Source organism: Musa acuminata, chromosome BXJ2-3 (genome assembly GCF_036884655.1).
Source record: "Musa acuminata AAA Group cultivar baxijiao chromosome BXJ2-3, Cavendish_Baxijiao_AAA, whole genome shotgun sequence".
Lineage (NCBI taxonomy): Eukaryota > Viridiplantae > Streptophyta > Magnoliopsida > Zingiberales > Musaceae > Musa > Musa acuminata.
The window spans coordinates 34,664,893-34,677,873 of record NC_088340.1 but is presented as its reverse complement, the minus strand read 5'-3'; the positions used below and the strand labels follow the sequence as shown (position 1 = coordinate 34,677,873).

Sequence of the window (12,981 nt, the reverse complement as noted above, 5' to 3'; positions counted from 1 at the left end):
AAAGCCTAACATCCTTTGGGGTAAAGCTAGAAGACGATCAGAGGTTATCACGGAAGGGGAAGGTGTGAAGCAGAGAACAGATATAAATCAAAGTAAATGCATGCCTCTTTCGAGTGTTTTGACTGTCAAAGGCTGCCATAAGTGCAAGCTGTAGAATCTTTTTCTGGGCCTCCTCGAAGCTACACAGCACATTTGCCTTGAATTCCTGACACGGGTAAAGATGCTTCTGTGGAACTCGAGTGCAGTGAGTTATGAGAGTCATATGCACGGAACAACAAAATAAGGTGCCTCTCTCAGCACGTTCGACTGAGGAGCTACCTATATCTCTTCTTTAACTTGTAGAAGCCCAGCTACAGAGAAGAAATCCAAGGTTTATGCTGTAAACAAGCTGTAAATGTTTCTTGATGGTGTTTGAATGATACATCACATCACATTGGTGGAGAGGAGGAAAAGACGGCAGGAGAAACTAAAGTACAAAAATTAAGATCTCATTTGATGCCGAAGCTTGTGTAAGCCATGAGTACTTCCATCTCCTCAGGCAACGCTGTTGAGTCCCATACATCCTGACCACAGAGTCTTCAACAATCTCTTCTGCAAACATCATATCAACAGGTATTTGGTCTATACATATGTATGTTTTTATATATATACTGGAATAAATAAGATCTGCGTATGGGAGGCAGGCATGGGAGTGAGCGATAGTGATACCCTTTTGGGCTTTTGGTGGAGTAGTTCAGGTGGGATCTTGTACAGGTCCTCATCTACAGCCTTGGGAGCTCTTCTAGGCCTTCTTGGGGCGGTTTGGAGTGTCAAATCACTGGCTCTTTCTTGCTTCATCTGCTGTTCTTTCCCGAGGTGCTTCTCTCCTCCTCCATGACCGCCCTTCTTGACCTAAAACCGCATGGTAAGACCTGGTTGAAAGCTGAAAAGATTAGGGTGATGAGTGCGTACCTTTCTGTGGTGGTGGTGATGGTAAGCTGGTCTCACTTGTGTTGACACTTTAAAGAGATCGCCATCCTCGCCAAAGTAATGCCGTCCGATCAACCCAGCCTGCACTGCTGACTCGAAGTACTGGGTGATGGGGAGCTCGTCGCAGTGATCCCAACACCCAAACGCTGGAAATTGGTGACTCTTCGTCATGCTCTGTAACCACAACTAAACACAAACATCAGACCAAGCTTCAGTCTACAACAAAAAACCTCTCGCATTATAACTTACCGGTAGCAGCAAAACTGCGAGCAGTGGTGAAGGAAATGTGGAAGCAATAGTGGTTATATAAGAGAGAGAGAGAGAGAGAGAGAGAGAGAGATGAATGGAGAAGTAATAGTAGTAGGAGTAGGGAGAGGTCTTTATGAGAAGGACAAGCCATGAAGTGGTTTGGCTTCTTTATTAGGGGAGGTAAGAAGGTCACTGATTGCCACCAAAGACGGCCGGTTCTCTTGCTCGACTGCCTTTTCCCAAGGCCAACAGTCATGGATCTTTTGCACACTCCGAGAGAGAGAGAGAGAGAGAGAGAGTAGGACTACTCGAGCATCGGTGGCCACGGTGTTGACGTTTTGGCCATCTGCTCGGTTCTCCAGTTAGGTCAAGGAGGGGCCACCCATTGGCGAACCATTCTTTACCTCGGTCGCCATGCACGGTCACGTGAAACCTCGACCCTCCCTTTGAATTGATGAGGTCGACGCAGTCAGTCTCTCACTGACTCACAGCATGTATAAATAATAATGGAGGGAGAGAGAGGGAGAGAGAGAGAGAGAGAGAGAGAGAGAGAGAGAGACTTAAGTTCAATAGGCTACTGTAGTTTTGCCATACAAACGTAGATTTGGTACAACTTCAAAGGTGATCATGGCTGTAAGGAAGACTCAGCTATCTATTTATAGCTTTTCTGTTCATGGATTTGGGACCTAATGCATGCATGGATCTTATCTAAATGTGTGTAAGAATTTATTTACACACAAAGTTAAGAATAGATTTATGTATATGCACTTAGAATAATTTACTTTTAATAATAATATAAAAAATAATCATCTAACTCGACACGTGATAGTCATGCCACCAATACGTCATGTCATTATAATCAAAATAAAAAATATTTTTTTTGTTATGATGAATATTTTCCTATTTATTTATTTTTATTTTGAATTTTTTTAGAAATATTATCTTTGTCTCTATTTATATCTTAGATTGAAACAAATTATTATAATTTGTCCCCGCCCAAGGACAATTAAAAGATCAAATTCTCTCTACCTCCTAAATCAAAAGTCTAACTTAGTATCTGAAGCCAAGTTTATCCAACAATAATAACAAATAAAGAAATAATATCCCCACCAATTTGTGAGGATAGAGGTGGGTATAAGCGCATCGACTACTATAAAAAATATGAAAGTTAGAAATCATATCCATCACCAAATTAACAAATCCACTTACATGCATATGTTGGGCTGATACTAGTTCAGCATATAGTGGGCTTTAACAGTCCATAGCTTATCTCTCTTTTAACTTAAACCTAGATCTAATAAGGGGGGTGTGGTGACTATCAAAATAAAGGTAGAAAACTGTAGCAAACAAAGATAATACGGAAAGATTATTTTCAATCATCTAGATAGTATTCTCATCTCAAGTTAGATCATATCTATAACTTTCTTACTATAATTACTTGGGAAGATTTTAGATATTATGTATAGTGATATATTCCTTATATCTCAGTTATTCTCTTGTGATTGTTGTTTATGCTTTGGGTAATAGATTTTGAGATTTGTATATTCATTATTTTCATAATAGATTTTCTCTGGTTTATTATGTGATTTTTATTTTTGGAGGAAATTTTCACCTAAATTTTGATATTATATTTTATTATGATTCTATTTTATTTTACTGTGTATGACGGTATGTTTGTATTTAGAGGAATGACTTTGAGTCCGTTGACTTTTATTTGACACCTGACCTCGCCGACTCGACAACTGATACTAAGCAGACGCATGCAATCCCATACTCGACACGATTCATGACAACAACTGCAGACTTGAGCTGTTTGCGCCTTCGTTGCTGTCTACTAAATGAAAGGGCAACAAGAAGGAGGCGCTGCTGATGCTGCTGTGCTCTCGATCGGTGTGCCTTTCAGGAAATCGCCGTGCTCGGAGAAGAACTCCACCTTCTCCAACATCTTCTCATGCTCCATCTGTCAAATGGTTGGAAGCAATTCATCGAACACAACAGAAACACACACACACACATACATAATGGGATGAAATTATGGGTTTCTCCTACCTCAACAATACAAGAGGACGACGTAATGCTAATATCTTCATATCAACCACGATTTCAAGGAAAACAATGTACAGACATTTGTGTTCTATTTGATTTCATGGCAATACAAGTTTTTGGTTACGGAAGCAATGATACAATAATTCATTATTTTATTGGTTTAGATATTATTTTTTTATTCAATATGCATCATTTGGAATAATCTCTATTTTTTTGAAAGTAAGGCATGTATAAGTTCCAAAATTAAATGTTAAAACTTATAAATGTATTGGTGATAGGGAATATCCCCGCACCAAATGTAGAGCGACACCTGGCAACCACTAAGAAGCTGACGTGGAATGACATAATATGTGTTCGATGGGGAGAGAGGTCGATCTGGCAGACGACGCATGACCAACTCCACATTGTTTGAACCGACATGTCGACGATATGCAGTAGAAGTCTGCACAGGTCGACTTGCACTATCAAAAACATACGAGTCAAACGTTCGCACCGTCGTGCCAAATAGGCCAACGATCTGTGCACCTTCAGGTCGGCTCCATAGGTATAAAAGTCGGTCCTCTAACCCAGAGAAGGGGATCAAACTCTTTACACTACAAAGAAAATCACTCGCTAACATAAATATCAAAGTGCTCGAGTCGGGAATTCTCCCTCTCGATGTCGATCTATCAAGTAGAAACACAACATAGGCGAGACGGCTCAAAACCCCCCTCAGGATCCCCGAGAGCGAACCCCTTGACCCGATCTTGTTTCTCTAGCCTCCTCCCATAAGAATGCACTTGAGTAACCTTGTGCTTTCGAGATAGATAGGACTAAGCTGTATCAATTCGTACGCCACGACATAAAGGTACATAACAATTGGATAAATGTTGGAGCTTATAGATATATTGGATATTTTCCTAATAACTTAGGCTCTTGGGATTACTGGTCACTCAATTAAAAGTTTATCAACTATAATTTATAATCATTATTGAACTTGTCATAGGAGAAATCAATAATAAGGGCATAAAATTTATGTTCCATTCAAATATATGTTTTGGGATGCCTTACGATTTAAGATGCGAAAACTGCTGCTGCTTGGATTCGGCTCCTCCATTGGCTTCAACTACAAAACCTGGTCACCTTCCTCCAGTTTTGGACCTGTAGCTCCATCCAATTCTCATGTTGCTGTCGTCTAAGCCTCATACAAAACACATGCCTTTCGTGTACCCATAGCTGCATAGTCATGTGTTCCTTCAACCTCGCTACTGCCCCATTCTTTCTGAGATTATGAACGAAAGTATTTCTTGAACGATTGATATGAACAATCCAAGTACATTGACAGAACTCGCAGAATGTCGTTACAAAGATTCTTAAGCGACCGACGAGAAGGCGAGGAACGATTAAGTATGTTGATGGACTCCATAGAGTCAGATTTTATCACAAAGTTGGAAAGACAAACTTGTTTTGCCAAGCGAAAACCATCCAAAATAACACAACATTCAGTATACATGCAATTGCGACTCTTATCACTATTGGCAAAGTAGAATTCAAAACATGCAAAAGAACTTGAATCAAAAAAGGACTCATTGGATGCACGGTTGTTGAATCTATAATTATGTTTATTCTTCCAAAGGAACCCTAATTAGATGAAGTGTTGATAGTGGACACAAGCAAAGAAGAGGAAACTTTATCTGTGTCGCTACCTTTTTAAAGCCAAACACCTTTCCGCCAATTGGGCATCACTTGAAAAGTTACCACAAGATGGCGTTGAATAAGAATCCAAAAAGATTTGACAAACTCACAATTAAAGAATATGGGAGAGGAGTTCTCTTGGAGATGACAAATGTGACAAACATCAATTTAACAATGGAGAAATATAGATAAATCAGCAATGTAGAAAGGTGATTGATTCTAAAATTGTTTTCACAAGAAAATTTTAATTTTTAGAAGAATATTAAGATTACAAACTACTTTCTAGCCATCTCATCTGTCCTCTTGGTAGGTGGTCTCCTCTTTTAGGTATCTATAAATGCTTTTTGGAGGATGCTAAAAGAGTGGAGACTCCAAACTTAAGTACCATCATAAAATCAACAGAGAGAGATTTTAGTGACAAGAATTATCATAGATCAAGTCAGAGACAATGGAAATGAGAGAAATCATAATAGTTTGATTTGTCTATAATTTGATTTTGGATATTAGAAGCTTGTTATAGGAAAGGAATGTGCAAAGATAATTGAGAAAAGCTAAAGGGGCTTACCAGAAGTTTAAGTAGTAAAATGTATGCTTTGTTTGTTCTTATAGATGATTGACATTTTGATGATATTCTAATCTTCAGGCTACCAATAGACCACCATGTTGGATTGGCTTCATCATGCATGTGTGTTTCTAGAAGAGAGAGAGAGAGAGAGAGTGTGTGTGTGTGTGTATAAAGTGATTCTAATCAAAGATGAGAGATGTTGGACCCACATTTCTTGTGGGCACCACGACAGGTGGAAATCCTATTCCACTTCAACACCTCGTCTGCTGAAATAAAGTCTCATTTGTTGTTGACTTGAAGGAGACCATTGAACGAAGGCGAATCTTGCATGACCATGGGATCCTTGCCTTTAGGATTGGCATGAGGAAGAGGAAGATCAATAGGAGAATGAATGGGACGAAGCATTGCTGGAGGAAAGAAATGGTGACGTCGAGGCTTCGACGTCCATCCAAGAAAGAGATGGAGAAGGCATTAGGTTTTGAAGAGGCACTAAAGGAGATGAAGAGGAAGAAGCGGTGTTAACTACAGAGAAAAAGGGGGAACTACATAGCATTAGTGGGGCAAATTATGGTTGACTGACTCGTGATGTTAGCGATGGAGAGGAGAGGGATCTCCACATAGTGAGATCGGTTCTTCTCATGGGTAGACAACGAAGGGGTGTAGTGGACTTCTCGAGAAAGTAGAGCTGACGAGATGTCGAAATCCACAACAGTTGGCTCCACTTTTTCTGTAGATTGGTTAGTAAGGACAGTAGAAAGAGACGGTGTTGTTGGCAGCATTTGATTTCTTAAGAGCATATCAGGAAACTTGGCATGATCTGAGGACCTATCTGTTGTTGTCATGATCAGCAAAGGAGCAACCATAGTTTTGGGACAATGGAAGATCACCATCCTCAATGATTGGCAATGGAGGAAGAGTGGGAGTGGCCAATGGTAGACTCGTTGATGAATATTGTTAGTCTAAAAAATCGATCGCCAATGAGAAGTACAATAAAAATCTAACCTAATCGTGGTTATAAAACTCGACATAGAATAAGAATCATCCACATAAAGCATGAAAAGATCATCGTGGGATGAGCTTGTGACTCGATCTATCCTACGCTTAAGTTATAAAGATAAATTATAAGATTCTGATTGTTCTTCTATTGTGATCGATTGTTTTTGTTAGTATAACCTCGACAGTATTGTCTACACTCTAATGTTATTTATGGATATTGGTATTGAATTCCGTATCTTAATTCTCAATTAACCTTCATGGTGGGTGGACTTATCCCAATTCTCGACCCACCTTTGCCACACACAAAGGTTGCAGGCAGGAGTAGTATTCAAAGCCAATCAATTCGGCGTAGGCAACCATCGAAATCATACCATGTCATGTCAACTCTCACCTCCTTTTGTGAGCTAAAAGCACGCCTTGATTTCGAGGCCGGTCGTGCAATACATCCAATGAATCCATTTCTAAGATAAATAAATGCATAAAGCAAATAAAGTTCTAATCATGTTTTTTTTCTTCTTTTTTCGATAAACTAATTTTCTATCATTTGCAAAGCTCAATTCGATGGTCAACTCACGTATTAACTTATTTAATCTAAATATTATGAGACTAAACGACATATATACTATTATGTTTGATTGCATTATGGAATGGCATGTGGTGCGAAGACAACTGAGTGTGCTGCATCTGCATCAGCTATCCCCATCAAAGAATGACCTCAGCTGCAACACCAACTTTTACATGTAAAAGCCACTAAAACTTTACTTTGCCGGCCATTACTTTGCAGGAGAGAGAGAGAGGTAAAAACTGCTGCAAGGAAGAAGAGATTACTTAGCTTGGAAGCCACACTGATATTTCCGGCCGTGTCTTTTCATTGCTTTCTCAGGTGTCGGCGCTGTGACTTTTGCATGCGGCAACAAATAAATATTTTTGATTTTTTTGTGCTGTTCGACCATTGTCTCATCATAAACCTCCAAGTATTGGGAGAATTTGCAACTCACTGTCAGATAGCTGTAGTGTGAGACATGACCAGAGACAGGTCCTCAGTGTGAATCCTCGAAGGACACTGGTCGTGAAGATGACTGAGGTGCATGCATGTGTGGGACTTCAGAAAGGTTTTCAGGAAGCTTGTTTCGGGTCACAGCTTTAGCCTCCCATCATTGCTTACACATAGTGAAGTCAAAAAGGTTATGATCTGCTGCTGCTGCTGCTGCTGTAGCTAATAATGGGGCCACCTAAAGCTCAACACGGTTGGCAGCAGAAGCAATGGTGCCATGAATCATGCCGAGAATATACCCCCAGAAGCCCTGCATCTGATTGCCAAATTATGAGACGTAACGCCAAATCCTCCTCCTTAGATCACCTAGCAGACCATGTGGCTGCAGACGCTCCACAGCAGCAGCATCTGCCCATCTCCACCTCCCTCCATTCCTTTCTGCGTAGATCTATTATTCGGTGGCGTCTTGCTGTCTGTTTGACAGCTCCCAGGCTTAATTCCGAAGCCTTCGGCACCGCCACGCGTGGCCAAATCCAGCCACTTGGATCATCATCATCATCCTTCCCGGGGAGGATGTGCTCTCTTCCTTTACCGAAGCATGCAGAGAGGACAGGTATTATTCCCAGGTGGATCCCCTTCCCCCACCTCGTCCATGTGTTTCCCAGGCGGCACCGGCACAAGCCAACTGTAAAGATCGGATAGACTCAGAGAAGCGAAAAAGGGCAGAAGGAAGGTGATATGCTTTGCCCATTTCATCACGATAGGCTTAGGCAGAAGGAAAAGTGACAGAGAACAACAGGATTGAGAGCTACCTAATGTTGAACAGGTGATGTGTGTGTTGGAAAGTTAGATGGTCAGCTGTTTCTCATGCAGCATGCGTTCACGCTTTCATATTTGCTTGGAAAGAAGGCTATCCATCGACTTCACTTGCGACACGTGGCTCTGTGAACGCGGACGAAGCCACCCCCTTTATATATAGTGCCGATCTCGCCGACTCCCATTTGTTCGGTCCCCTTCCCTCTTCTGCTTTCGTTTGAGCCTTCGCTGTCACTCACTCGCGTCGAGCTTAAACAAGGATGGCGATTGATGCGTGGTGCCGTGGCCGGATCGTAGGCCGGGGAGCCTCCGCCACCGTCTCCGTCGCCGCTTCGCTTTCGTCCGGCGAGATCTTCGCGGTCAAGTCCGCGGAGCTTTCCTCCTCCGAGGACCTGCAGAGGGAGCAGAGGATCCTGTCTTCGCTCGATTCGCCATATGTCGTCTCTTATTTTGGCTTCGAGGTTGGCCTCTGCTACGATCTCTTCATGGAGTACGCTCCTGGGGGCTCCATGTCTGACGAGATCAAGAAGCGGGGCGGTCGGCTGGACGAGCTCAACATCCGGTCCTACACGTGTGACCTCCTCCGGGGGCTGGCATACCTCCACTCGAACGGCGTCGTTCACTGTGATCTGAAGAGCCAAAACGTCTTGATTTGCTCCGGCGGGCGGGCGAAGATCGCGGACTTCGGGTGCGCGCGGCGGGCGGACGAGGAGGACAAGGATGGCGGAGGACGCGTCCAACCGAGGGGCACGCCCATGTTCATGGCGCCGGAGGTCGCGCGGGGGGAGGAGCAGAGTGCCTCGGCGGACGTCTGGGCCCTGGGATGCACCGTCATCGAGATGGCCACAGGGCAGCCGCCGTGGCCGCACGCCTCGGACCCCGTCTCCGCCCTCCACCGAATCGCGTTCTCGGCGGCCGTGCCAGAGTTCCCCTGCTGGCTCTCGGAAGACGGAAATGACTTCTTGAGCAGGTGCCTGAGGAGGGATCCCAGGGAGCGGTGGTCGGCAGAGCAACTCCTCCGGCACCCATTCGTTGCGTCTTGGACCTCGAATCCCCTAGATTACCGCTGGGTTTCTCCCAAGAGCACGCTCGATCAGGGCTTCTGGTCGGCGCTCTCGGAGGAGGAGGAGGAAGAAGACGAGGAGTCGCTCGAACAACCAGCGGAGGACGCGTCCGAGAGAATGGAGAGCTTGCTTGGCATTACGCCCAACTGGACGTGGGGCGAAGACTGGGTGACGGTGCGAAGCGACGGCAGGGATCGCAGCGTCGACGAGGTCACCCGCGGCAGCGAGGCTTTCACGGACGTGAGCGTCACGAGCAACAGCGAGGAATTCGTGTTCAGCACGAATCACACAGAGGGATCAAGTGATCGCGCTATTATTAAAGCGAATTGTAATGTTAATGATACAAGCCATGTTGAAATAGCAGAGGGAATAAAAGACCAGCTTGCTTTGATATGTGAATGTGTTCGAATGTGCATCTGATCTGATCTAGTGGAGCCGCATGTGCGTGCCATCGAATGGCCCAACTGTCAAAAATAGATACCATGCGTGAAGTCTCCGTGGGCGGCGCGATAGCACCTTGCGATTACAGTGGTGGAAGCCTGCGATTAAGATCAATGTTTAAGATATGGATATAATAAAGATTAGCTATGGAGGGCCATGATGCACATTCCTAAGTCTCAAGCCACTAGGAAATAAACAAGTACGGGAAACCTACCACACCTACGACGATGCTATGCTCACATTGAGAGAGAGAGAGAGAGAGAGAGAGAGAGAGAGAGATGTGGAAATTGCGGTTGACGTTCCTAATTTGGTCGTATTCGGTGTCAGCTACCGGCGAGTGGAAGGTGGCGAGCAATTGGACCAACAGTCCGTGGGATGGAGCGCAAATCTTAAAGCAACCCAGCTGGGCTTGCAATGAACGACGTCTCAGATCGCTTTGAATGAAAACAATAGAAATCAAAAAATTGCGTTTGCCGGGAGTCGAACCCGGGTCTATTGCTTGGAAGGCAATTATCCTAACCGTTGGACTACAAACGCTCATTTGACCTATCCTGCACCAGATACTATATCTCCTTTTGTTTATGTTCTTGAGAGATTAACCTGCAGTTGATGACAGGGAACGAGAAACCAATATGACTGTATTTGAATTATCTCTTTTCTAAATTTATAGGTTTATTTGAATTATATTTGTGTCACAAAATAGCAGGTGAAAGACTCGTTAAAAGGCTCGAGTCAAGTGTCTGAATCAGTATACGGTCAACTCGTTGGATGCTACTTTTCCGCTCCTCTCGATTTTATCTTGCGCCCTTTTTGACCACCGATTCCCAGTGTTGACCAACTTTAACCGACTCCAATATCCCACCGATAATAGCAGGACCAGTAAATAACGCAATTATACATTAATTGTTGTAAGGGTATAACTTAACACTGCGGTAAAGGAAGAGGTCCGGGGCTCATCCGTTGGAGTCAGTCGTCTCTATTCCCAACTGAAAACCAACCACAGACGCGTCGAGCCTTTCCCACGTGCGGCCGAGCGCCACTCGGGTTGCCCTCCTCTGCATGGCGGCGACCGTGGCACATAGCACGCGCAAAGCACGTGCGCATCTCATCCCCGCTTCCTTTTAATCGCACTCCCCCCTCACCCCTCCGTTCCCCGTCTGGAAAGCAAAGAATCCTTCGACGAGCCCGCCGGGTTTCCGTTCTCTGGTTCTCCGGCGAATCGAATTGGACCGGGAAGGAATCGAGTCGACTGGCTTCGGTTCGTGATCGAATGGAGAAGGAGAACCCGTCGAGCGATCGGTACATGGGACGAAACGACAGCGACACCTCTGGCGCCTTCAGCGACTGCAACAGTGACCGCTCCGGCGAGTTCACCTCCTCCGGATCGCCCACCACGTCGTCTTCCTCCTTCGGCGGCGGCGGCGGCGGCGGCGGGGGACTCCACCGGCTCCTTGTCTCCTACGCCGTTGATTACTCCCACGAGGTGGTGCGCCGGCTCATCTCCGACCTCGAGTCTCCCTCCGCCACCGTCGAGTCCCAGCGCCGAGCAGCCATGGAGCTCCGCCTCCTAGCGAAGCACAACCCGGAGAACCGGCTGCGTGTCGCCGCCGCCGGAGCGGTCGGCCCCCTCGTCGCGCTGGTCTCCCACCCGGATCCCCAGCTCCAGGAGCACGGCGTCACCGCCGTGCTGAACCTCTCCCTCTGCGACGAGAACAAGACCCTGATCGCCGGCGCCGGCGCCATCCGCCCCCTCGTCCGCGCCCTCAGCACCGGCACCCCCGTCGCTCGCGAGAACGCCGCCTGCGCCCTACTCCGGCTCGCCCAGCTCGACGACCTCCGCACCGCCATCGGCCGCTCCGGCGCCATCCCTCCCTTGGTGGCCCTCCTCGAGTCCGGCGGGCCCCGCGCGAAGAAGGACGCCGCCACCGCCCTCTTCGCCCTCCTCGCCTCACGCGAGAACAAGACCCTGGCCGTCGAGGCCGGGATCGTGCGGTCGCTTCTGGACCTAATGGCCGACCCGGATTCCGGCATGGTGGACAAGGCCGCCTACGTGCTGAACGCGGTGGTGGAGGTGGCGGAGGGCCGGGCAGCGGCGGTGGAGGAGGACGGCATCCCGGTGCTAGTGGAGATGGTGGAGGCGGGCACGTCGCGGCAGAAGGATATTGCCGTCCGATCCCTCCTCCAGATCTGCAAGGAGAGCGCCATCTACCGCAAGATGGCCGCCCACGAGGGCGCTATTCCCCCGCTCGTCGCGCTCTCCCAGTCCGCCACCAAGAAGTCCAAGGAGAAGGTAACCTCACTGTTTCCGGTGATCCCATTCCCCCCGTCCTTGTCGATTGTTTTGTTTTCTCGTTTGCTTAAAATGGAATTAACAATTCGAAATAAAACCAGGCGGAGGCGTTGATCGAACTGCTACGGCAACCGACGCGGACGGCAGGCGACTCACGCCGCTAATGGACGCGTGGCGCGATTCCAACGCCGGTGGGCCTGATGTAAATACCTGACCCCGATCTTCCGCAGCTTTCCAAAGCGATGAAGAGAAACAAAAGAGCAATTTTTTATTTATATTGTTTATGGATTAGGAGATGCATAATGAACAAAATATTGATGGACTCTAAGCAGCAATGTGTAATCATGCGATGGATGCTCGTTCTTGTGGTCAACCAAATGTAATATGTATGTGTACCTTAAATTGTATACGTTTCGTTCTTGCAAGCTGCACTTCTATGTGTGTCGTCAATGACTTAATTTTATCGATAGAATAATTATATAATTTTTTAATTAATAATAAATATAAATTTTTTATTAAATTATTTAATGATTTAAAATATATTTTTATCGATAGAATCCATGATAATATATTATCATAAATTTTATGATTTAAAATTATAATAACATAATATTAAAAGAAATATGATAATTTTATTTTTCCTCAATAGTAAGTTTCAGCAATGAGAAAGGAAGAATTTGCAGGTAATCAGTCTAGTCTACTAAAAGATCTTGTGTTCCTTTCTCGGGAGCTTCTCATTTGATGGAATCGTTAACTCCAAGACTGGGCTGACAGTTGATGATGTCAAGAAAGACCAACTAACTAATAGGCGTTTGACTTTAGACCGACCTTTAAACCCAATCCAAACTCTCCACCGTAGTTGACTTCAGCAGGAGCT

At 45.5% G+C, this 12,981-nt stretch overlaps 3 protein-coding genes and 1 non-coding gene across 4 annotated transcripts; 2 read left to right on the top strand and 2 right to left on the bottom strand.

The window, feature by feature from the left end:
* Window positions 1–269: 269 nt before the first annotated feature.
* On the bottom strand, window positions 270–1,339 carry LOC103979416 (uncharacterized). The gene is made up of 4 exons (XM_018823425.2): window positions 1,219–1,339; window positions 952–1,143; window positions 709–891; window positions 270–591 (listed from the first exon to the last, which is right to left on the bottom strand). The coding sequence occupies exons 2-4, from the start codon at window positions 1,138–1,140 to the stop codon at window positions 535–537; spliced, it is 429 nt and encodes a 142-aa protein (XP_018678970.2). The 5' UTR covers window positions 1,141–1,143; window positions 1,219–1,339; the 3' UTR covers window positions 270–534.
* Window positions 1,340–8,488: 7,149 nt separating this feature from the next.
* Window positions 8,489–9,808, top strand: LOC135607873 (mitogen-activated protein kinase kinase kinase 18-like). Its single transcript, XM_065100043.1, has one exon. It carries the CDS (start codon window positions 8,570–8,572, stop codon window positions 9,791–9,793), a length of 1,224 nt encoding a protein of 407 aa, XP_064956115.1. The 5' UTR covers window positions 8,489–8,569; the 3' UTR covers window positions 9,794–9,808.
* A 471-nt stretch (window positions 9,809–10,279) lies between these two features.
* On the bottom strand, window positions 10,280–10,351 carry TRNAG-UCC (transfer RNA glycine (anticodon UCC)). The gene has a single exon. It is a non-coding gene; the product is annotated as a tRNA-Gly (tRNA).
* Window positions 10,352–10,912: 561 nt separating this feature from the next.
* LOC135606533 (U-box domain-containing protein 4-like) lies at window positions 10,913–12,554 on the top strand. The gene is made up of 2 exons (XM_065097563.1): window positions 10,913–12,104; window positions 12,206–12,554. Exons 1-2 carry the CDS (start codon window positions 11,085–11,087, stop codon window positions 12,266–12,268), a joined length of 1,083 nt encoding a protein of 360 aa, XP_064953635.1. The 5' UTR covers window positions 10,913–11,084; the 3' UTR covers window positions 12,269–12,554.
* Window positions 12,555–12,981: the final 427 nt, after the last annotated feature.

Excerpts from the sequence above, each read along its gene's own strand:
- LOC135607873 (XM_065100043.1), top strand. The coding sequence starts at position 8,570 with ATGGCGATTGATGCGTGGTGCCGTGGCCGGATCGTAGGCCGGGGAGCC.
- LOC135606533 (XM_065097563.1), top strand. The coding sequence starts at position 11,085 with ATGGAGAAGGAGAACCCGTCGAGCGATCGGTACATGGGACGAAACGAC. Across the intron at positions 12,105-12,205 it reads CCAAGAAGTCCAAGGAGAAG|GCGGAGGCGTTGATCGAACT; the intron begins GTAACCTCACTG and ends AAATAAAACCAG.
- LOC103979416 (XM_018823425.2), bottom strand. The coding sequence starts at position 1,140 with ATGACGAAGAGTCACCAATTTCCAGCGTTTGGGTGTTGGGATCACTGC. Across the intron at positions 892-951 it reads ATCACCACCACCACAGAAAG|GTCAAGAAGGGCGGTCATGG; the intron begins GTACGCACTCAT and ends ATGCGGTTTTAG. Across the intron at positions 592-708 it reads TCCACCAAAAGCCCAAAAGG|AAGAGATTGTTGAAGACTCT; the intron begins GTATCACTATCG and ends TGATGTTTGCAG.